The sequence below is a fragment of the Puma concolor genome, chromosome A3 (assembly GCF_028749965.1).
Source record: "Puma concolor isolate L17-30 chromosome A3, mPumCon1.1.hap2, whole genome shotgun sequence".
Lineage (NCBI taxonomy): Eukaryota > Metazoa > Chordata > Mammalia > Carnivora > Felidae > Puma > Puma concolor.
In genome coordinates this window covers 99,824,402-99,848,453 of record NC_141669.1, presented here as the reverse complement: position 1 = coordinate 99,848,453, position 24,052 = coordinate 99,824,402, and the positions used below count along the sequence as shown (strand labels likewise).

Here is a 24,052-nt window from a genome sequence, read left to right as displayed (position 1 = left end):
TGCAGAGTGGCTGCTTTTATTCTCTGAAGCCTCTACTCTTTTCCTTCATTGTATGAACAAAGCCAAATTGCAAATGATGAGGTAATGGTCCCAGCAGTGATCTTGGCAGTAGATGTGATGGTCGGTTCCCCATATCAACAGTGATAGAGAATGAGCCTCACTCAGTGAATGCTCTCTCTCAATATCATCTATCTAATAAACACACATCAATAGTGACTAGAAACTTCACCAGGAGATAGATCCTCATTGAATGCCAAAGATAGAGGGAATCTAGGAAATTATCTAGTTTCCTTAAATAATTAAAGCCTTAAAAATTAAAGCCTTAAAAATAAATAATGAAAGTGAAGCCCAAAGAGGTTGTGATTTGCCTAAAACTTTGAGTTCTTATTCCAGGGTTTTTTGCAATAAATATAGTATACAGAGTGCTTAGCAGCCTAAGGCACTTACTTTGTTGCTAAAGGATGCAATAGAAAGTAAGTTACAGTCCCTAATTACTGCTTGCAGACATTGATGAGTACTATAATGGACAGCCAATTAAATAGGCATTTACCGATCACTCCTTATTAGTAGGTGCTGGGAAGGGAAATATGAATAAAGCACAATTTTTATGTTCACAATGCCCGTAACCCAGTAAGAGAGACAAACAGATACAACTATATTACAGAATGATAAGAAGAATAAGAAGAAGATAAATGAGCAAAAAACTCAATAAGAAAATATGTGAAAATGATTGATCCTGCCTAGTGATTCAGAGAATATTGCAAAGAAAGGTAAATTGATGGTTTAGTTTTGAAAGATAAGGAGATTTTTACTAGATAGAAGGTGGGGGTGAGGGGGGGGGGTTCAACCAGTGAGAACACATGTTGAGTGGACACAAAGGCAAGAAATAAAGTAATGGGTTTAGAAAATGGTGACCAGGTTGGGATATAGAGAGAATGGAAGGTAGGTGAGTTGACCAAAAGACAAAAAAGAGGGAAATTCAGGGGCACTTAGCTGTTTCAGTCAATTAAGCGTCCGACTCTTAATTTCAGCTCAGGTCATGATCTCAGGTTTCCAGCCCTGTGTTGGGCTCTGTGCTAATTGCACAGAGCCCGGTTGGGATTCTCTCTCTCCTTCTCTCTTTCTCCCTCCCCCACTTGCTTGCTCTCTCTCAAAAATAAATAATAAATAAACATTTTTTAAAAAGGGACACTCAAGAAGAAAGAGCTCCTCAACAGCTGAATTTCTCAAGTATTTTAGAGTTCAAATAGAATAGACACTGAGCAAAGGAAACTGGATTTAGCTAAACACAAACACCTTTTGGTTACAAATTTTTCTTCTGTGATATCATAGAAAGCACTTTTCTCTGCTTCCCAAATTGTTTCATTATGATTATTATATTATATAATATGCATTTGTTGTAAAATATAAAATGCAGGTTAGCAAAATAAAAATCCCATAAATTAAAATCCTACTTACCATTCAAAGATCCAGTGTTAACATTTAAGATAAAGCCTTCCTAGCTTTTGTTCCCATTAATATAAATATGTATAAGGGCATGTTTGATGAGTTACAAAATAGTAGATGGTTAGTAGATAGTAGTAGATAGTAGATACTTACAAAAAACAAAGTCATATTCTACATTCTCCAGTCTTTTAAAACCTCATGATGTGTTTTTTAATGGTTGCTCTCACATAAAAAAAAAAAAAAATGCTGCTGCTTAGATTTCCTCTAATCCTTAAATTAGAAATTCTATTGCTATTTTCTGTCCTCTGTGTTTATCATCTTTTTATGTTTCCTTTTCTCCTTTTGCTTTCTTAGTGAATTTTAATTCAGAAGTTTTATTTCTAAACCATTAATTTATCTATAGTGCTTATTCTTTTTATGACATCCACTGCTGATGTTAATGTTGTCATTTTGCTTTTAGGCTTGTAGGTTTTTCACAATGCCTCAGACAGTATCTATGCTCTTCAATCCATCTTTTCATTTCTTTATTCATCAGTTCTTTGCAAACACAAAAACGCTGTATATGTTTTTTGTTCTTCTGAATATATCTTTTACAAAAATATTTTTCGTTACTATATAATTCCCCTCTTTTTTTATGTTTCATTTTTTAAGTCCCCTGTTTGTTTGGATAGCTAGAAATAGCTATCCAGACAAGATGTTTGCCAGGAAATAAATTGAGAAATCCCCTTCACTTTCCATGTGATATAATCCTTCTCTCCATCCGGCCATTCTGGTATCCATCTAGTATTTATCCAGGATAAAACTGGAATGCAAAACCTGTGGCTTTAGTTTTATCAGAAATAGGATTGATAAGGGGCGTCTGGGTGGCTCAGTTGGTTAAGCATCTAACTTCGGCTCAGGGCATCATCTTGCAGTTTGTGCATTCAAGTCCCTCATCAGGTTCTGTGCTGACAGTGTGAAGCCTGCTTGTATTCTCTCTTTCTCTCTCTCTCTCTCTCTCTTCCCCAATCTCTGCCCCTCCCCCATGTGTTCCCTCCATCTCTCTCTCTCTATCAATAAAAAAAATAAAAATTAAAAGACAAAATAAAGACATTTCCAGGCAAAACAAAAAGGAAAAAGGGATGTGTAGTCAGATAAACCCAGTTAAAAATTTTAAAAGCAGAATGGGGATCACAATACTTACGTTGCAGGGCTAATGTGGTAATTATAGATAATGTACATGAAGTGTCTGGGCCACGTTTAGCATTTTTTATAGGATAAATAATTTGCAGATATACATTTATCCTCTAGGTCAGTGCTTCTGAAGCATTAATGAACTTACAGATACTTAGAAATCTTGTTAAAATGCAGAATCTGACTGTAGGTCTGAGATGAGACCTGAACTCCTGTATTTTTGAAATTCCAGTATTGCTTACCAAGGACCATAGTTTAAGCAGCAATAGAGAGGAATGGAGATGAATGGGCTTTATCAGCAGGGGAAACATCTTGATCAAATCTATGTTTTAAAAGATATTTCTGCTAGCAATTCACAAGATTGACTACAGGAGAAGAAAATGACAGATCCAAGAGACAGATAATATATCCCTAAATGGGGAAAGGTGAAGGAAAAATGGAAAGTGGGAAAAGAGGAACATTTTAAAGAATCATCAAGACTTGCCATTGCATTGAATTTTAGGAGTGATGACAGATAGTCATCAAAGACAGCCTGAGATATTTAGCTTCAATGATCAGACATATAAATATGCCAAAGTTGTAATTATTTTATCAGATCCTTTTATCAGATTAAAATTGAGCTCAAGAGGAGTGGTGTCAAAAAATTTCTTTTTTAGGTCGTGCTAGCAGAGCATGAACCAAGGGGAAGCCATATAGTGAGCACCTTAAGAATATTTGTATTAAAGAGGGAACTATAAAGAGTCGTATATAACAAATAATCCTAAAAGTCCCATTGGCTTACAGCAACAAAGGTTTGTTGTGTCTCTGCTTGGTTCTGCTCCACATGTTTTAATTCCAGGATATAAACCTGAAGGAGGGCACTCTATTAGGAGCAAGAAAGATGGAGGAAACATGCAATGGATCTTGAAGCTTCTGCTCAAATGTAGTATCCGTCATGTGTGTTGCTGTGTCATTTTGTAAACCAAATCACCCTATTGGCCTGGTGTCGTGAGGTGGGAACAAACACTTGTCCCCCAGGGGCCACTGCAGGTCACATGGTCACAGACAAAGAAGTAGAATCCTCTTACAGGAAGATGTAGGGGCAAGTTGAAACAATAATGCAATCTACCACAGGGATGTGCCCAGTCAGAGCCCAAGCCCCTCTGCATCCCCTTCATACCTATAACCAACTCTAGCTCTGGACTTTTTTTTTATTTCAACAGTTAAATGTTCTCAGCATTAAAAAAAATAAATATTCTCAGCATAAAATCTTTCATTAAAATGAGACAAATGGACAGATTTTGATTTCCTCTCTTAATGAGCACTTAAATATTCTAAACTCTACAGGGGGGAGTAAAGGGGAGAAACCAGGGGGGTGTGGAAGAAAAAAAACATTACTAGATAATCAGCCTTGGAGTAATCAAGAGTTGGCTGATCCCTCTCCTGACTTTTGCTATATTTATTAGGTGTCTTAACAGAATGGTTGAGGTGTTAGGTGACCCGATCCCTGTGTGCTCACATTACTTACATTTTTCATGCTCATTTAATGGGAGAATGAGAATACTAGTGTTTTCACTTTCTAGGAATCCTCAATATAGGAAATGTCTATACTTAAAGGAAAATTAAGTGTAGATAACCCATACAGGAATTATTTAAAATTTCAAAACTTCCAGGTTGTGCCCATAGACATTCAGTACATTAATAAACTAAACACAGATTACACCAGTCAGTTCGAAGAGGTTTTTGCGTAATTGTCAGGATAGCTCTCACAAAATAAATGGCATAAATTTGATGATTTGCAAAGTTGTCCACTTTGGTTCAAAACTGTTCTCTGCCTCTCCATGAATGATCAAAACATGGTTTTTAATTTTTTGCTTTTTCAAACCAGGGATAAAGCTATGGTCATGCATCTCTCTCTCTCTCTCTCTCTCTCTCTCTCTCTCTCTCTCTCTCTTTCTCTCTCTCTCTCTCTTGCAATCACTGTGCTTCACAGGACAAGAGCATGACTCAGCGAAGAATGAGATAAAAATTGAGGCAGAGTCCCAGAGCTCACATATGGAAACTGAAGGTATTAAAACCAGAATGTGTTATCAGAGAATGAGATGAAACTAAACCATGACTTCTGCATATCCCGTGCATGTGAGTGGTGTGGGTCTGTCTTTCAAGCACTGATTACTGGAGAATGGCAATAGTGTTCTGCTTGGTGTGCCTGTTAAAACTTGAAGGGAAAAAAAAAAAAAAAAGAACTTGAAGTTTCTCTGCTTTAGTCACTGTGTTCTCTCAATGATTCCAATTAAAACATCCCTGAGTGTCCTTCTGGCTCTCTTTAGAGCTTTCACCAAACCAAGATGATGCCACGACTGTTGAGCAACCAGAAGTGATCCTGCTAACAGATGACCAAGAGGAAAAAGAAGGTGAAAAAGGTAGGACTGCTCTTAAATTAACCCATCAGGAATAATGAATTCCTTTGGATTTTCGCCTACAATGCAACCATCAGTTATCCTTCTGGAAGAGCAGCCTGTGAAGGGGGAAAATGAACATTTCTTTCATCCTCAGCCTACTTGTGAGAGTAGAATAATCTAGAAGTAGCAAAAGAAGATATTTGTAACAGTTGTTTCGTCCTTCCAAATAGTTTGAAGATATTTTTATTATTCATTTCTATTTAATTTAATTTAAAAATTATAGCATTTAGAATGCCTATAAGAAATTGAAATTAAGGACTAGATGGATGAGAGTCTTAGAAAGTCTGAGATGGCTTTAAAACACACACATTAACCTTTCTGTATTGATTTCCTTCTGTCGTCCTTCATATGGCAGTGATTAAGGAAGCAATTTATGTAAAATATACACATTATATGAACCTTCTCAATTGTAGGCTTTGTCCACTAATACTAGGATACAATAATATTGAATACTAAAAATAAATAAGTGAGCATCATAACGATTTCTGAAGCCATAGGAGGAACGAATACTTTGTAAATTTTAAAGCGCTACTTGGGGCATGAAGCCAATATATTGGAGAAAGACATACATCTTTTTAAAGCATCTATTTTAAAAAACTATTATCAAAGTTCTTATTGAAGAACTGGATGATTTTTAAATATAAAGCGATCTCTTAAAAGAAGCCCAAATATGAAATAAAAAATGAAATGATTTGTCTGGTATACTCTATCATAAGTCATGCTGCTCTTAAATAAATATGTGTTTGCAAAGCAGTTACAAAGTAATAACTTGACAGGCCCTCTTTATAGAACACAGGGATCAATTTTGTTTCCAAATTAAAAGGCAGACATGATCTTAATGGTAAAATCAGGTCAATAGTAACTACTGCCTCCAAATTATGAACTCTTCTTGGCAAGGGGCATTGACAAAGTTTAATTACTAAGCCGGGTTAGTAATTTCGACATCTTTTAAAAATTTCCACTGCATTTAGAGCACAATACTCTTCCATCCCAGTTCAGGCTCATGTCACGAAGTTCCCAGCAAGTCTAGTAAATGGCATATCTGGAGTATTTTAAGTCTGATGATGGTAACAGAGAATTGATACAACCCTTACTTGAGACACAGATACATGGCACTGCTCTCTTCAGTTGTACTTCTAAAGTGTAAAATACACAATGTCTTGCCTGCCTGCTTAATTTCTCTACAGCAGAAATCATTTACTTTGTATATTGTACCTCAAGACATGCAAATGAGGAACAGCAAACAACTAGTATATTTTCTTCTTTTTTTTTTAAGTTTGTTTATTTTTTAAGTTTAGTTATTTATTTGAGAGAGAGCCACCCAGCCGCCCCACATTTTCTTCTCTTTAACTTGACCTACAGGGGAAAAGCTGGCATTCAGCACACCCTGATGGGTTTCCCTTGGTCCTTCAGCAACTGGCTCTCCTCTAGTTCCTGAAGAGTTAAATACCAACCCCCCTCTGCCTTGCAGGGATGTCAATGCTCTATAGCAAATGGCAGAATGACACATAAGAAGTGAAGTCAAATTCTGCTACTTGCTTATAGCAACTTTGAAGTTGGGCTTCTTTTTTTTTTTTTTTTTTTTTGAAATTGACTTTTCACTGCAGGAGAGTAATAATGCATGTGGACTGGTTTTCCCTCTCCTTCCTTACCAGAGATACTTAACTTGGCCCTGCCTTGCATATTCCTGTTTAAATTTGAAGTAATGTGAAATGCATCCCTTTACCATCTTTTTCTTTGCTTCAGAGTAAGAGTTAATAGGTAGCTAGCTTGCTACACATTAGAAAAGTCGCCGAAGGAAAGTGGGGCCATGTAGATTCAGGGTACTGTGTGTGAGGTAGCTCTGCCCTCACTAACAAGCTGGGTGGCCCTGGGAGAGTTATTTAAATTTTCCATGCCTCAGTTTCCTCATCTGTAAGATGGTGATGACAAAATCACCTGTCACGTATGGTTGCAGAGAAACTTTAGTGAGTTGATCCATGTACAGAAATTACAATACCTGCTGCATAGAAAGTGCTCAGTGTTTGGTGTTTCTCATACTTTGATACACTGATGACAAAGTCGAGAGGATCCGCATTTGGAGCTTCTCAAGCCCATTCGTCATCCTTCCTAACTGTTTTGAATCCATTAAAACTTCACATTTTCCCTCAACAACAAAAAAATTGTTCTCGGGGCGCTTGGGTGGCTCAGTCGGTTAAGCGTCCGACTTCAGCTCAGGTCATGATCTTGCGGTTTGTGGGTTCAAGCCCCATGTCGGGCTTGGTGCTGACAGCTCAGAGCCTAGAGCCTGCTTGTGATTCTGTGTCTTCTCCGCTCTCTCTCTCAAAAATAAATAAATGTTAATAAAATTTAAAAAAAAATGTTCTGCACATTTCCTTTTCAGCACCGTCTCCTGCAGGTAGTTTCGATATGTATATTCTTTTCTATAAAGATAGAACAATTAATGAAAGGTGAGGAGGGAGGCATTTTTCTCTATTCAGAAACTTCTCTGTCAAGATGTCAGTCTTCTGTTTGAGAAGTGTTGATCCAACCATAATTTCTATTTTTTAAAAGAAGATGCCATTGATCTATTGGTAGGTCCATGGAATAAAAGTACTAAATAACTGAAATCAGGACTTTTTTTTTTTTTTGCTTTCTTTAGACTCACAGAGCTAGAATCTTATTTGAAACCATTTTGAGAATATAGCTCCACGTTTTGTGTATATTCACAGTGTCTCTTATTGGAAAGTTGCACAAACGTATTAAAAATTACCCCAATCTACAAACAAAACAAATTAATTTTCTATTACATTTGTAGGGATAGTCTTTATAGCTTTAGGAATATGGGTTCTCTTTTATTTTGGGAATCCAAGGAGACAGAAAGTGGTTGCTTTCAAAAAATTTCAGACCAGGAAAAAAATGTATAACCTTTTTCTCTCATTTTGCAGCATTCTATAAGATTAGAAAATGTAGATAATCTTCAGGATACATCTTCTATGGCTCCCTGGTGTATGGGCACAGATGTTGCAACATTAAGTTTTGAAGTTAGCTCTACCAAAATATGGGTTTTGAAAAGAAGAGAAAATATTCAGCAGAAGTTCATGCTGATAAAATTATACAATAGCACAATGGACATATCCCTGGGAGATCTGAAATACAAAAATTTCAACAGGCATCGAGTGAGGTTTCACATATGGCAGCTTTTCTCTGAGAGCTTCATTGCCTCTTTCTAAATGAGCCCCGTTTTATACTTCCCCAGCAGGGTCTGCAGCACATATGAAATCCAGTAAAATAACCCCATTTAGGCTGATAACCCTAATAGGAAAGTAATATTATAGGAGATCTCCTCTAAACAGGATCTCATGTTTTAGCATAAAGTAGAAAGCCACCATTAAAACATGTTTCTGAACATGTTTATTTCTAGTTGAACTGAGAAATATTTGACATAAAATCTTAACTATATCATATTGCTGTCCTTATTAAAACACGTAATTTTCATTTGTGATTTACTATGAATATATTGGACTTTTTCTTCAAGTGTTACATGGAAGGCATACATCCTAATGATTTTTCTTATATCAATTGATAAGTCTTTTCTGAAATAGTAATTATTTATTCTCCTAAGGTTGATCAAACTGTTAATAGAGACTTCAGATCTATAGTTGGACTAAGTCAGACCTCCTTGGGAAAAGATGGATGTAGACAGGCATAGAAGCAGAAAGTGAGGTAGAAGCCAGCAACAAGTCTAAAATATCATGTTCTCAGGCTTATGTTTTGGCCTCTATCAGGGCTGTGTAACAAAGTGTATGCAAATCCATAGCTTCTGGCTCTGGCTGTGTGGTACCTTTAATGTCTCTGAATCCCAGTTTCCAGGGTCATACAATGAGGGGCATGAACTCAATAATGTAAGTATGGGGTTCCCCGATATCACAAATTTTCTCAGAAGGCCAAAGAACTGCATTCTTGATAAAACGAGGTAGGGAGGGCAACATGGGAGCCAGTGGTCATCAATACCTAGAGAAGGCCGTAATTATGGGTTTTACTCAGTTTTATTTATTGCATTCTACTGATAAAAATGCAGAAATGCCCTGGATCAGACAATAAGATCAGCCAAATCAACCATATTTTATTTCAGGACTTAACTGAATAATTGGACTGCTAATTATTCCCAGAAGATATTTTAAATGGGGAAAAAATGCCTTTCGACTCAAATTAAGTTTCCACACAAATTCTACTCAGAACGAGGCTGGATTTCCATCACCATCTTTCTTACCCATGTGGGAAGCATCCTTTCTTGTAGCTCCTCTGGCCACTGTTTCATCTTTAGGTGAACACATAGTTAGTGAACCACTTTCTTTTATGCTCCTACCAGTCAAATTCAATCGGGATTCATTTTTGTCTATAAAGCACCACTACACAGCCCTTGGTGTTTTCCACTATTTATGGGATTCTTGCATGGATGACAGAGCCTTTTCCTCTCTGCTTGACAAGCAGCCTCGACACCGACAATGCAGCAACAGACAGCATCTGTGGCATCCAGGCTTTCATACTCCAGCCTGTGTTCTTTGCTCTAGAGAATCAGAGTTCGGGTATAAGTTGATTCACACAAAATATTATGTGAGCTTGTACCTAGAGTAATTACTTTCCTGGAACTTTATATTTTCAGAAAGTCTTTTTATCTCATCTTTTCAAATGAAGTCAACTTTAATAATTCTGTGTGTTTTACATTAACAGCGTTACAGTTTAGTTTGGGGAGGGGGGTTTCATGTTCCAGTAGTTTCTTCTGTTATTGGTCTGCTTTCCTCATCATATTTTGTAGCTGGAATTTGTGAACCAAATTTTGTTTTAGAATATAAGATAAATTCATAATGCTGATCCCTGTACAGGTCTTAGGAATATTTTGAAGTGTTTAATGAAATCCCTTGTATTGGGTAAATATATTGAACATAAAAGTTGTAACTTTTTTAAGCTTGATTATTTAGGTTTTCTGCATATCTGTCTGTATGCAACATATACATATAGAACCAGTTCATTCAAATTACACTGTATAAGAGGTAAAGATACATGACTCTTTAAAATTCATTTTTAGAACGCTAATCTTCTTCATGTTTCTCCTTCAAATAAAAAATTAAAGTTAAAAAACAAAAAGAATGAATAGTGTATTCAGGTCTACAATAATAATTTTGGTTTCCATACTGCATATCTGTATGTGTGCAAATTTATATTCAACATCTCTCAATAAGAAAGTATGTAACATGCCTCCTGAATAATAATAATATTATAATATTATTGGCCAAAATTTAGCCTTTTGGCCAAATCCTCTAGCTAGCTTGGATCAGCTTGTCTTTCAAGATTGGGAAAAATTTAGCCTGAACTTCCATTCCACATGTAAGGGGGAGGGGAGGAAGTACTAGAATTAAGGACATGTGTAGACTTAAGTGAACATCAGGATCAAAACTTATCATCTCTATCTGGGGAATTTTCAGAGATCATCTCTTCTAATAAATCTCCAGCATCCAGCTTTGTTCCTGGATCCACTTTGTCTTTTTTTTATTTTCTCCCCTCCCTAACTCCCCAATTTCATTTACAATTTGACTTTGTACCAAGCCTAGATTGCCTGGTCTTGCCCTGAGGCATATGGCAATGTGGCTTATCAGAGTAATTTGCAAAGATGAAACAGACCTCTCCCTTAAGTAGAATTCTGTCTCCAGGTGTGGAACTTTTTATTCCTCTCTGTTCCATTAGAGTTCTGCAGCTCTCTGTGCACAGCATACCTTCAATCTTATCACATCTAATAAAAAGATTTGTTCCTGCATCTAACCATAATATTATTTTGCATATATCCTTAAATATTCCAGACAATTAGTTTCCTCTAAAAATAGTGAGTACATTGTTAACATTGGGTGACATGTTCATTATATTTGCCTTCTTCTCCAAGATATTAAATAATGTGAAATTATAGTTTTCAGAAAGACACAATCATGTAAAAGATTTTCTTTAACTCATGAATTAATGAGGGAACTAGTAAGATATAAAACTGATTTAAAAGAGAATTTTAGATGTATATATCTCCATAATATACATACAATCAGGAGTACTGAATATAGCCATGCATACACACTTACACACATAACTCAAGGGTCCTGAAATTTGAAAGACTAGTTAATTTTATGTAGGGCAAGAAAATATATTCCTTCTTCTCCACCAAACCAAATGCATTTGCACGTCTGTAAACAAGTCTCTTCTTCATCACTACAAGTTTTCTACAAGTTAACTTATTTTTTTTAATTTTTAAATGTTTATTTATTATTGAGGGAGAGACAGAGAGTGAGCAGGGCAGGGGCAGAGAGAGACGGAGATGCAGAATCCAAAGCAGACTCCAGGCTCTGAGCTGTCAGCACAGAGCCCAACGCGGGTCTCAAATTCATGAACCCTCAAGATCATGACCTGAGCCAAAGTCAGAACCTTAACTGGCTGAGCCACCCAGGTGCCCCTCTACAAGTTAACTTCTCTCTGTACTGATAAAATAGTCTAGTTGATAGAAAGTTTGTCAAAGGAATAACACACATAGATAGTCCCAGAGAGGGTGCTGTACAATACCCAGCCTTCCACAGGAGGGCCACACTCTCTTTTGCCCATTATCAAGTCTTAGACAATCTTTCTTGACAGTATATGAAGGTAAGACTGCCATCTTTACCCTTTTTCCCATTTCACTGAATTCATCAGTGTTGGTTATCTGATATGTTTAACAGATAGTGACAAAATGCCAGGGCAGTATTGGGGTAAGGCAGCAACTTCTCATTAAGTCTCTGAGATTTCGTTTACTTGCTATCATTTTGTGTCAAGGGCTACTGTAAATGGACTTATGCTGTGGATGTAAATGTACTTCTAAGATGCCACAATTTATGATGCATCATTATTTTATATATCATTAAGAAATTTTTTAAAAATCTTGCCAATTAAAGTAAGAAATGTTGTCATCATTTAGACTTTGTATTTTGCAACTATTGAAATGATTTTATAGTTACAGCTATTAAAATAACTACACACAGAGTTTATCATAAATAACTTTGGAGAATACATAAAGGGAAACGTATTAAATAAATTAGTTAAGGTATTGCCAAAATTTCACCAGATACAGGGTCAACTTCTGAATCAATCTCAATCAGAGTTATCAATATCTGTGTTGTTTCACACATACTCTGCTGTATGGTGTTAAACATGTGGATGATTCAGACTTAAAGAGAATCCAGAAAGAAATTAAAAGGCACTGTGCTATTATCATTAAGGTAGAGCTACTTACTTTTTTGCTTCTACATAGAGACAATTGCTAAACACTTCTGATTTACTACCTCCTCAGTTCCTTCCCTATTTCACTATTATTTCCAAGGGTTTCCCTCTAAGCCATCCAAACCCATTCTGCAAATTTTGGTATTTCTGTTTTTGATGTTAGTGCCTATATAGGATCAGTGAATTTCATCACAATGTTCTAGCCAACAAAAATTTTACAATTCTCTATTTCATAGATGTTATGATATGAAAACAGTGCAACTTAGTATTATGAAATGTAATTATTTCCCAGTGCAAACAACACAGCCTAGGTAAGGAAAACTTAATTATTGGTGATATAATCAAGTAAAGTTATTTTTTTCTGCTAACTCAGAAATCTGACTGGCGGTGGAATCCTTGTAAGCACATTCGTACACTGTTTCCTATTGCATATCATATAACTGAGAGTGATAATTGTTCCATTCATTCAACAAATACTTATTAAGCACCTAATGTTGATGTATACAGTCAATAGGGAACATATATGTATTATATTTATTGCACTCTGCTGGACTTTGGAATAGGATTCATGCGGAATAGTGAAAAAAAGCATAGGAAATATGAGTTACTTATATAAACATAAGCAAATTATGTATTATGTATTTTAGTTATATACAGTATACACAAAATTTTTCTTATATATATATATATATCTATGTTGCTTATTTTATGTGTTCATATGTGCTGATTATATATATTACTTATGACTATATATTATACACCTTATTTATATATAACATATAACACTGACTAGCTTTAACCACAAGTAAGCTGTGTAAGCCTCCTGGAGCCTTAGTTTCCTCTTTAGTGAGAGATGTAGCTGTCCTCATGCCTCTTGGAGTTGCTAAAAAGATGAAATGAAACTATCTTTGAGGAATAATCTGTGGCCTCTAGCAACAACCCATCAGCCAAATCTGGCCTGCTGCCTCTTTTTGTATGGCTTATGAATTAGAAATGGTTTTCACACTTTTAAGTGGTGGGGGGAGAAATGAGTAATAATTTTTGAGACATTAAAATTATATTAAATTCAAATTTCAGTGTGCACAAATAGAATTGTATTAAAACCTGCAAAGACTGAAACATTTATATCTGGCCCTTTACAGAAAAAAAAATTGCTGACTCCTAGTCTATAGCATCTATGTGAAGATAGCCCAAATTACCTTGAAGGTGAAACTATTCATTATCATGCAGGAACTCCTAAGTTACAAAGTCTTTATCAATACACAGACACGTGTGCATGTATGTTTCGTTAGTACTGTGAACACAGATTTATTCCCACAATGCCTTGCCTAGCTGTAGGCACAGCATTTGCCCTGTCCACACCCCTTCCGAAACTGGGAAACTGGGAGAAAATGGCTCCCTTTGATGTTAGCATCCACTAGAGGCAACCCAAAACAGTGTGGCTTGGATCTCAAGCATTTCACAATTTGGATGGTGAGAAGGAATACTCCAAAGCCTTGGTTCTTTCTCTCTTAGAATGAAAATTTAAGTTTCCTATAAAGCATTTGTTTGCCACTATTTAAAAGAAGAGTCTACCTATTTTTCAGTGAACTGATCTTTACTTTCTCTGAGTAGACTACAAGTGAGACCTTCATTAGGACCGTGAAGTAAACATCCTAACACAACCATTTTTACGGAAAGACCATTAGGTGACAGAACTCACAAATGCAGGTCCAGTCGTACAATGAGTGGGGTGCACAGTTAGAGATCGTAATAATATGAATATGGAAATATGTTCGTTTATACATTTTGTTGTAAAGACCAAACTATCGTCATCCCAAATTTTAACATATAGGCTTACACTCAGATATTAGTTGGAACATCGACTTTTAAAGACCACAGAAGCTCAACATCTATTTGCATAAAAGATTTTTTTAAAGTAACAAATAGCCACAAAATATATTGGATAAAATATTTACTGTACTTTGCCCATTTCACTTGACTCAGATGAAGGAGCTTCTAGACCCTGTTGATTCTACAAAAGGTATATCCATTCTGATTTGGATTTCAAATTTAAGTGCTACTTTTCTCTCTGTTTTAGAAGGAAGCTCAATTTCTTTTTCTTACTTGTTATACGTCAGGTGCCTTCATTTCAGCACAGTATGTAAAGAGCAGGTGGTATAAGGAGTACTTTGAATGTTAATTATTTTTTTCATTGATTTCACTGTGAGGATTTACCTTTCAATGTGTCTTTATAATCAGGATGGAAACAATTAGGGAGCTTGCTGCTTGAATGTTTCAGTACATTTATTTTATGACATCTGTTGCGATGATTAAAAAAAGAAAAGAAAAGAAAAGAAAAGAAAAAGGGAGGTAAGCATTTTAACAATAGTGAGGGGTTTGGGTTGATTGTATGTGATAGCTTTATTTCACTGTGAATCTTCAAAGGAAGTGTAGTGATAAATCAGTCATGTTTCTAACCAGTAAATACCATCTCATTGTTAGAACTTACATTTTTGACATAGAAGCATGTCTGTTCATGTTTCAGAGATGTCATAGTTTATTAGTCTTGGATTTTAATTGAAACCAATAGAAAAAAGCTACAGAGAAATAGGAAGGAAAGGGGAAAAAAAGTGGAAATTTCTTTTTAATGACATATTTCAAAGGAGAATGTTCTTTTTCCATTTATCATATTCAGTTCATTCCTCAAATATATGCAAAATTACTTCACCTGTCATTCATTTTCATATACTTTTGAGCATAGTTCATGAAATAATAATATTTGGTATCAGGAGAGGTATGGCTCATAATATATTAAGATATGGACATATAATTTCAATGTAAGGGAATACTTTTCAAAATGAATATAGTCATTTCATAGTGTGTTACATTACTCTTGTTTTTCTCATTAGCAAATATTATAGACAGGCCTATGCAACCAGAAAATAAAACTTGCATAAAATCCAATAATTATATATAATTAAATAGGATAAGTAATAGCCAGGATAAATATAGATATAATATGTGTGTATGTCTTTGGGAGGGGTGGGGGAGAACATGTGCCTGAGAACCACACTGTGGTTTTGAAGATGGATAAAGGAGAGAGGACATGAGCAGCCTCTAGAAACCAAAATATGTAAGGAAATGGATTCTTCCCCAGAGCCTCCAAAATGAAGGTAACTCTGCAGACACCTTGAATTTATCCCCATAAGACCCATTTCAGACTTCTGGCCTCTAGGGCTGTAAGAAAATAAATTTATGTTATGGTAAGAAACTAAGCCTATGGTAATTCATTACAACAGCAATAGGAAATGAATACAATACCTTTCGACATGGTTTCTTCAAACCATGTTGAAAATCCAGGCTTGTCTTAATAGATCCCCAGAGGAAGGAAAGGCTCCAATATCTTTCCATGTTCCAGTTGGGAATTACCATGAAGTTGTTCCTGCTTCTATAATCTATGCTAAATTAGGCAGCATTTTTATTATCATGACCCATCCCTTTTTAATGTCAGTCTCCGGTGGTTGCACAACTGAGATTTAATTCAGGTAAATCTAATTACCCTGGCCCCAGTAAGTGGAAATGGAATAGTTATGCATCTCTAGGAGATTAGAAGAAAAGGATTTAAAGGCATTAGGGAAATGGAGAAAAGGAGGAGGGGGAGGAAGAAGAAATGAAAGAGAAGGAAAGGTGGGAGAGAAGGAAGAAAGGATAGAAGGATGAAAAAGAACTGATTTCTAGTTTCTGGTCTGGGAAAAATAATAAAGTAAGTATCCAACCAATACTTTTTGGAAATGGAAGACATAAAATTCATGCCCAATAAACTTTCCAATTTGGCTGTCTCTGACTAATACTGCAAAATGAGAACAGAAATCTTTTTGACCCTAATAGTTTTCTGATAGTTAAAGGCAAAACTGACCACAAACATGGTTGGTATATTATCCTAGCACAGTGGCTCTCAAATTTATGTGTGTATAGGCATTAGAATGTTTGTGATTTCTGGACCCTATCCCCTAGAGATTCTGATATAGTAGGGCTTAGTGGGCTTGGGAATCTGCACATTTTTTTAAATGTTTATTCTTTTTTTTTTTTTTTTTTGATATACAGAGAGAAAGTGTTCGAGCACATGTGTCCCTGAGTGGGGGAGGGGCAGAGAGAGGAGAGAATCCCAAGCAGTCTCTGTGCTGTCAGTACAGAGCCCAACACGGTGCTCAGATCTTACAGACCGTGAAATCAATGACCTGAGCCAAAATCAGGACGCAGATGCTTAATCGGCCCAGCCACCCAGGTGCTGTGGGAATTTGCACTTCTATCAAGCTCCTAGTTGATGGTGATGCTGCCAGTCTGTGGACCACACTTTGAATGGCACTCCTAGTCTAGTATTTTTGCATCCAAATTTAGACCATTCTTTTTGAAAATCCCCTTATACCTTTCCCCCTGCCTTAATTTCATTGGAGGGTGGAGTGTTTAAACATGGCAACAATGATAGATACATAGACAGATGATAGAAAGCATATCCCTTCTCGGTAGATCCGAATCACCTGGATGCCTTGTTAAAAAAAGATGGATTGCTGGGCTCTATGCCTTGAATTCCTGATTCAGTAGGTTGGGGCTAGTGGGCAAGCAAGAGCTTGCATATTTAAGCTCCCAGGTTGATGCCCATGCCCCTGGTCCAGGGAACACACTTTGAGAACCACTGGCAAAGCCCTTGTTTACTACCCACACCAGCTGACTCCCATCAGGCACCGTGGGAGGATGTAGTCTTTTAATATTGTCGTGGACCACCAGGATCAGCGGCTGGGATACCAGACATTAGGATACTCGTGAATGTAAGGTAAGATTGGGAACCTCTTCCCAAATGGAGCCCCAGTATGTCTGAAATCAGCTGCTGCTCTTCCCTGTAAGCCTCTCTTCCCATATGTGCCCTCCTGTGGTCAGTGGTGCAGTGTGTCCCTCCCACAGTGTCTAGGAGGCAAGATGGAGGAGAAACACGTGCTACGTGCCTAGGTTAGGAAGATGCAGAAGAGGAGTGTGTCCGTTGGAAAATGGACCCAGTCTACTCCAGAAGCATCCTGAGTATGCCTTTGAGTTGCGTACCTGAAAAAATGTGTTTGTTTTTGATGAGAAGGAAATAACGAAGGAAACAAACATTTTCCTGTTGTTTTAGTAGTTTGACCCATGCTCCGACACAGAGGCAAGACAAAGTAACATGAAAGAAAATGCCATTCCTTCTGCAAAGGTTGAAAAAAAGAACAAACATAGGATTTAGGACATAACTGCTACCCAACTTCCAGGAGTTACCTACACAAAGTAAAAATAAACTCTGATTTAGCAGTCCCCTATCTGATTTAATTTGTCTTCCAAAACCTAACATTTTCTCAGCTGCATTTGAGGGGATGAGTTATTTTTTAAAAAACAAAAAAGGAGAAACCGAACAGGGCTTTTAGAGTGATGCACATAAGCTGTTTGCCATATTGAATCAACACCTGGGGCATTGATGTGAAAGCCAAACGCAGGCTGTTCACCTGGATTGCCAAGTATAACAGAAGCAACTGTCTGGTTGATGCTGTCAGACGGGACGTGCCTCGCGAGGGCTCCATCTGAAGCTGCCTTTGAGGACCACGGATAACCTGAAAAGAGGTTGCTCTGAAACCTAATTCCAGTTTAGGAGCAGATCTTTCTCTACTTTCCATAAACTACCTGTGATTTCTAATTAGAAATGCGCTTCTCAACCACGCTGACCTGATTCCTTTTTCTCCCTTAAATGAGTGTCCCTTTTTTGGTGTCGATGTTTGACTTTGCTTATTCGCTAAGCACTGTTGTTGCCTAGTCCTCTAAGCTTGTCAGGCCTGCCTTTCCCAACATTCCAAGCAGTAATAGTCTCATTGACCCAGTAATTAAAGAAATCCTGTACCTTTCCACTCTGGCTAGCTGCCCTCTTTCTTCTTCCCTATTGTTCCTTTAGTAACACCACCAGCAGATGGTTAGAGATTTTTCACCCTTTCAAAAGCTTTATATTTTTCCCATCTCATCAAGCATATCTCAGCCAAATGTAATTAGCTTAAGGCTTTTGAGCCCTCACGGGAGATCAGTAAAAAACCCAAGCAATTTCAATAAAGAGCTTGAAAAGAGGATCCTGGAAGGCCGTGCAAAACCACAGGAGAGCAGCTATTATTTAGAGGCAGGGATCTCTCTTCCTCCCTTCCCCCTTTGGCATTTTAAATTCTCAGAATATTCATGAGGCCTCCAGGGCTTTGGAGATCTGTTTGGACCATTATTGGGTAGGTGGGATATTTAAGCTCTCTTCAGCAAGGTCAGTGTTTGGTTCCTTTTAATTGATTTCAATCAAGGGGCCTTTTTGGGTAGCCCTGAGTTACTCCCAAATGGCAAACAGTTTGTTTGCTAAATCTCTTAGTCTTTTCATTCCTTTTTTTTTTTTTTTCTTCATCCTTTGGTTGTTGGAAACTAGCTGGTAAGCCTTCTTTGTAGTTCTGAGCATTTGATATGAAGGCTAAATTAATTAACCTCAATACAGATTTGCACCCTGCCTCTGACTGGTGGTGAACCCCCTTTTCTTTCTGAATAGCCACATGTCCTGCAGAGCTGATCCCAAAACCAGAGCCCTTTTCCCCACACTTAGGAGAAGGCAAGTTTTTGAGACCAACTTAAGCTCTATTTTTATTGAAATGGAGTGAAGTAGCACTTAAGTATGTGAAGCATAGATTTTTTTCATGGGATGTGGGGAGAGAGACATGGGCTCACCCTTGAATTGTGCGATGTGTGCTTTCCCCAAGCACTCAACAGGGAGGCTCCAGGTCTCAGGTGTTGGGTAGTCAGATGATTGTGTTCTCCTGTCAGTTTCTCATTACTAAGAGTTGGGTGAAAGGGGAATTGCTCTTTGTAACTGCACTACGCCCAGCCTTTTCAGATAAGGGAATCAATGCCAACACTTGATTAAAATAACTTTTTTTTTTTTTTTGTCTCAAGTGAACTAATCAGTTTCTTTGTGGATAGTGAGGCACAGATATGGATATGCACCTATGATGAAGATTGTTACATACATGCCACATTTCAGAGGACAGTGTAAGGGTGATTTAGGGGCAAATTCCTTTGAGAACTTGGGAACTGTGTTCTGAGCCGTGTTATGCCATGGCATAGGCTTGGGAAGCAGTCACTAAACATGAATTAACAGCGTCATCTCCAAAATACAACATAATGTTTGAGATGCAAATTGATTTACAAAAAGATATAAGCAAGGTGGAAGTTTTCTGTAGGCAGAACAAATAAGAACTTGGTCTTTAACAGGTGCTTTTCATAAATGTTAGTTTTACATTGAAGAATGAAAACTTAATTACAGTAAAGCTGCACTATCGTTGTTTAGACTACAGCAGGCCCAAAGAAACCAGACTATCTCAGGCAGGGGGAAAGTTCTGGATCACAAAACTAGTTGTGTTGGTGCAGAATGAGTAAGGCAGAGAGAAAAGGAAGGGATGCCTGGGTGGTTCAGTCGGTTAAGTCTCTGACTCTTGATTTCGGTGCAGATCATGATCTCTAGGTTCTTGAGTTTGAGCCCTATGTTGGTCTCTTCACTGACAGTGCAGGGCCTGCTTAGGATTCTCCCTCTCCCTCTCTGTCTGCCCCTTCCCCACTTGTACTCACCGTCTGTCTGTCTGTCTCTCTCTTATTTTAAAGTAAAATAAATAAACTTTAAAAAAAGAAAGAGAGAGAGAAGCAAAAGAAATTGCTTACAAGACCATCAGTTAATAACAAAAGAGACAGAGAAGGAAAAGGACCAGTAGCAAACTTGATATCCAGAAAATGTGCAGAAATGATCTTCTACAGAGCTACTTATACAATAGTTATGCGATTAGCCAGAGTGCCATTGGCAGGATATCTTTGGTTCATTCCATTTTCCAAATAACTGATGCTTAGTCAGAAAACTTTCGGGGCCAATTATCACTATTTTTTAAATTTACAAAATGATGATATCCATCTCCCTCCATTTTGAAGTTATAGAAATTAAGGGTAGGAGAGTTAATGCACCTGAACGGGGTCATACATTTAGTTGGTGGAAGCAGACCAATCCGTTGTCCAGATTGTGGCCCAGTATTACTTTTTCCACCCTACCCGTTCCTTTATAAACTGCTCTGAGGGGTTGTTCTTTGAGGACTAGGATACTCAGCGGAGGTGTCTACAGTATTTCAACTTAGCTCCTTTCTGAAATGGTGAAATCACCCTGCTGTAAATCTTGGATTTGGAATCAATCCTGAAGGTTGCCCAGTTTAGCTTCCTGCTCTGATGCACAAAAGCATTATTCCTTCCCAGCAGATGCTTTCACCTCTACTACAGAGCATACCCAATGGGGAACTTACTACCTTTCATCGCAGTTCCTTCATCCACTGATGATTCTGAGTGTTCAAATATGAACTGGACTTTGCTGCGCCTTCTGCTTCTTCACCCCATTTCTTTCCTGTGTAGGGAACTGAGATAGATGAGCCTGGCCTGTATGGTGAGCGCCCCTTGACTATTTGAAGGTAGTTTGCAGAGTCACTTTCTGTGTATTTTTTTTTAAACTCCCTTTTAAAAATTTTTTTTTAGTGTTTATTTTTGACAGAGACAGAATGCGAGTGGGTTAGGGGCAGAGAGAGAGGGAGACACAGAACCAGAAGCAGGCTCCAGGCTCTGAGCTGTCAGTACAGAGCCTGACGCAGGGCTCGAATTCATGAGCTGTGAGATTGTGACCTGAGCCGAAGTCAGACGCTCAACCGACTGAGCCACCCAGGCGCCCCTCTGTGTCTTCTTGTTAGCCACTTAATTCATTCCTTCCTTACTTATTCCAAATACCCCTCATATCACAAGGTTTTCAAACCCTTCCTCATTTTGGCGGTGTACTTCTGAGCAAGTTAAATGTGCCAACTTCTCTCTCAAAACATGGACACAGAATTGCACACAATGATCCAGATCTTCACTTGTCAAATTAAAGACTAAAAGAAATTGCTACAAGCCCTGAAAACTCTGTATACGAACGTCTCCCTTTGTGGGATGTTAAAGCATCTGAGTAGTAGTGAGACCAGCAGCCAGTCTGCAGAGGCTTGCAGACTATGCAGGTTCAAAGGCAGGCTCTTCTCTAATGATGCACGAACAAGCTTTTTACCCCTGGACTTGGTTTCCCCATCTGTAAATGGGGATAATGGTAGAGGAGTGTTTATAAGGTTCATGTGGTTTAATATGTGTAAAGTTCTAGCAATACCGCCAGGCACGTAGTAAACTCTTAATATTAGTGGGATTGTTCTGAGCAGAAGCCCATACTCCAAACTAAAGAAAATCCTCACATTTAAAAAAAAAATTGTTTTTAACATTTATTCATTTTTGAGAGTGAGAGAGAGCGGGACGGGGGGAGGGGCAGAGAGAGAGGGAGACACAGAATCTAAGCAGGCTCCAGGCTCTGAGCTGTCAGCACAAAGCCTGACGTGGGACTCAAACTCATGGACAGCGAGATTATGACCTGAGCTGAAGTGGGACGCTTAACCGACCGAGCCACCCAGGTGCCCCCAAAAATCCTCACATTGTTATGATGAGCAGAGAGAAACCTAAGGACTATCAGAACACTGAATCAAATGTTACCTCTGCTTTATGATTACTGGGCTAATCTACTCCCTTAGTCCCGACAAGCACAACGTGGGACCGCAAGGGTGCCCTGAGAGCCATCTAGGTACTTTGATCCTCCAAAAATGCCCCAGCTAGAAGTCCAGCAATTTCCCTTTAGCTGCCAATGTCTTTGATAGTAAGAGACCTCATTAAAGGGGTGCAGCTGGTCAAGAAAAACACGTGGAAGCCTTTGGCTTCTGGTAGATGTGCTGTGTCATGAGAATGCATCTGTCACAGCTGGTTCTGTCCCCATGCAGAAGTGACAGGGCCATGCAAACATCTCTAAAGCCTGGCCAAAATGGGCCTGCAAACTGAAGGAATAAAACATTCATGGAGGTGGATGTGTGCATGCCCACTGACGTTATTTTTAGGCACTTGGGCACAAAGTGTAAATGCTGCAGCATATATAACATGACTGTCACAATCATAGTTGACATTTGTATAGAAATGGCAAAACAGGGACCCAGGAGCCCAGAAACAGCCCTCCCTCAGCTAGGAGATTTAAAGTTGTAGGACTTATCATTAATTCCATTCTCTTACTTAAGTTTCTTATTATGGTGCTTTATATTTACTAGAACTTCTTTTAACTGTTGCTATTGGATCAAAGTCTATTACAAAGCAGGAGACAGAAAGAACACTTCCTACCTTGTTCAGTTTCATTTCCTCCAGGCCCATCCCATAAAGAAACTCAAAGTCCCCAAAAGAGCCACATTCTCAGGGAGAAGTAGATCGAGGACAAACAAAAATTTAAATTCCAGCAAATCGGAAACTACAAGGGATTGCTGCAGAAGGCAGTGGTAGCTCTCTTTAACCCTTCTATAGAGGTCATCCCTGGTGGGTTCGATCTTAGACTACAATGGAAGAAGTCTAATATTTCTCTCTACTGGACTTGATTTCAAATGCCAGGGTTGAGGTTCTTGCTTTATATATAAGCTACATTATCACTGGTGGCTTAATTATTCCTAGGATTATTAATGATTATGAAAATCTCACCTCAAACAATGCCAAGAGAAAGAGAACCAGATGTGGGTCCTAGTGCATTGGGGTCACCCAGGCAGCATCACACAGCCTAAGTGAAGAGAGCTGACCTTCAAAGACCCTTCTCTGCAGGGCTCTCACAGGACCAGCATCTTGTGACATTTTGTGCTGGGTACAGAATCCCACAGGCACTCACTTCTTATCTCAGCGTATGCCAGTGATCACAGCCACAAAGACCAGGGGACAGAATATAAAAGAATAGTGCTTTGTCTTCTTACCATTTTATCTTATTTTCCCTCTAGAATTTATATTTTGTACCAACCATTTCATAACAATAAAGGCAGTTCTAGAGAATGGGAAAAAATAGCACTATGATAGCCAGTATTATTATATCAAACTGCTTTGGGCTTTACCCTCTTTAAAGTGTGTTCATGTATTCAGCTACAAGGAAGTTTCTAAAAGTCCTCATGGGCAGCTCATTTCCTTATCTCCCAAGTGTGCTGCTCCTGAGTCATGGTCCTTGGGGTTTTTGAGAACTTAGGGTATGAGACCATGTTGGGAGATTTAGCATCTCCTCCATCCCTCGTGGGGAATAGACTAGAAATGCCTGGCAATCACCCCCACCCCCAGTCACATTTTGGGCCCCATTTGGATTCTGACAAATCAGTAACTGGAATAAAAGCAGCCTGATGAGGGAACACAGACTTGGGAAGCCAGAGACGGGGTGGTACCATCTCAACACACAATTTTATATGGTCTTATCAAAACCAAAACTTTCTCCTCAAATGGCATTCTCTTTTCATAATCAAGCCAGTCCTTTTCAAATGGCATAAGTGCATTTTCAACATTCCACAGGCATGAGGAAAAGCTTCCCCCAAACAAACTAAACCCATTAATCTCAGGACTTCGAGTATCTTACCCTAAGAGGGAAACAGGATGGTTTGGGTCACTTGTGTTAGGGCATTGGTGGTGGGGCAGAAATATTTGGTGTCATTGGAAGCACTGTGAACTGGGAATCTGAAGAAATGTGTCCTGATCCACATTTTGGCAGTCTGATTCCTACTGAACAATGGTGTAGGAGACCAAATCCTCAGGATGCGACACTCGCTTATGAAAGT

The 24,052-nt window shown here is 38.2% G+C and overlaps 1 protein-coding gene across 1 annotated transcript in view; it reads left to right on the top strand.

Annotated features, from left to right (window-relative positions):
* Window positions 1-24,052, top strand: part of MACROD2 (mono-ADP ribosylhydrolase 2) — a 2,047,210-nt gene that overhangs the window by 1,982,338 nt on the left and 40,820 nt on the right. Inside the window, exons 15-16 of the mRNA XM_086701648.1 lie at window positions 4,592-4,666; window positions 4,929-5,021. Of these exons, the coding sequence (XP_086557774.1) occupies window positions 4,592-4,666; window positions 4,929-5,021 (168 nt within the window). The remainder of the gene's footprint in view (window positions 1-4,591; window positions 4,667-4,928; window positions 5,022-24,052) is intronic.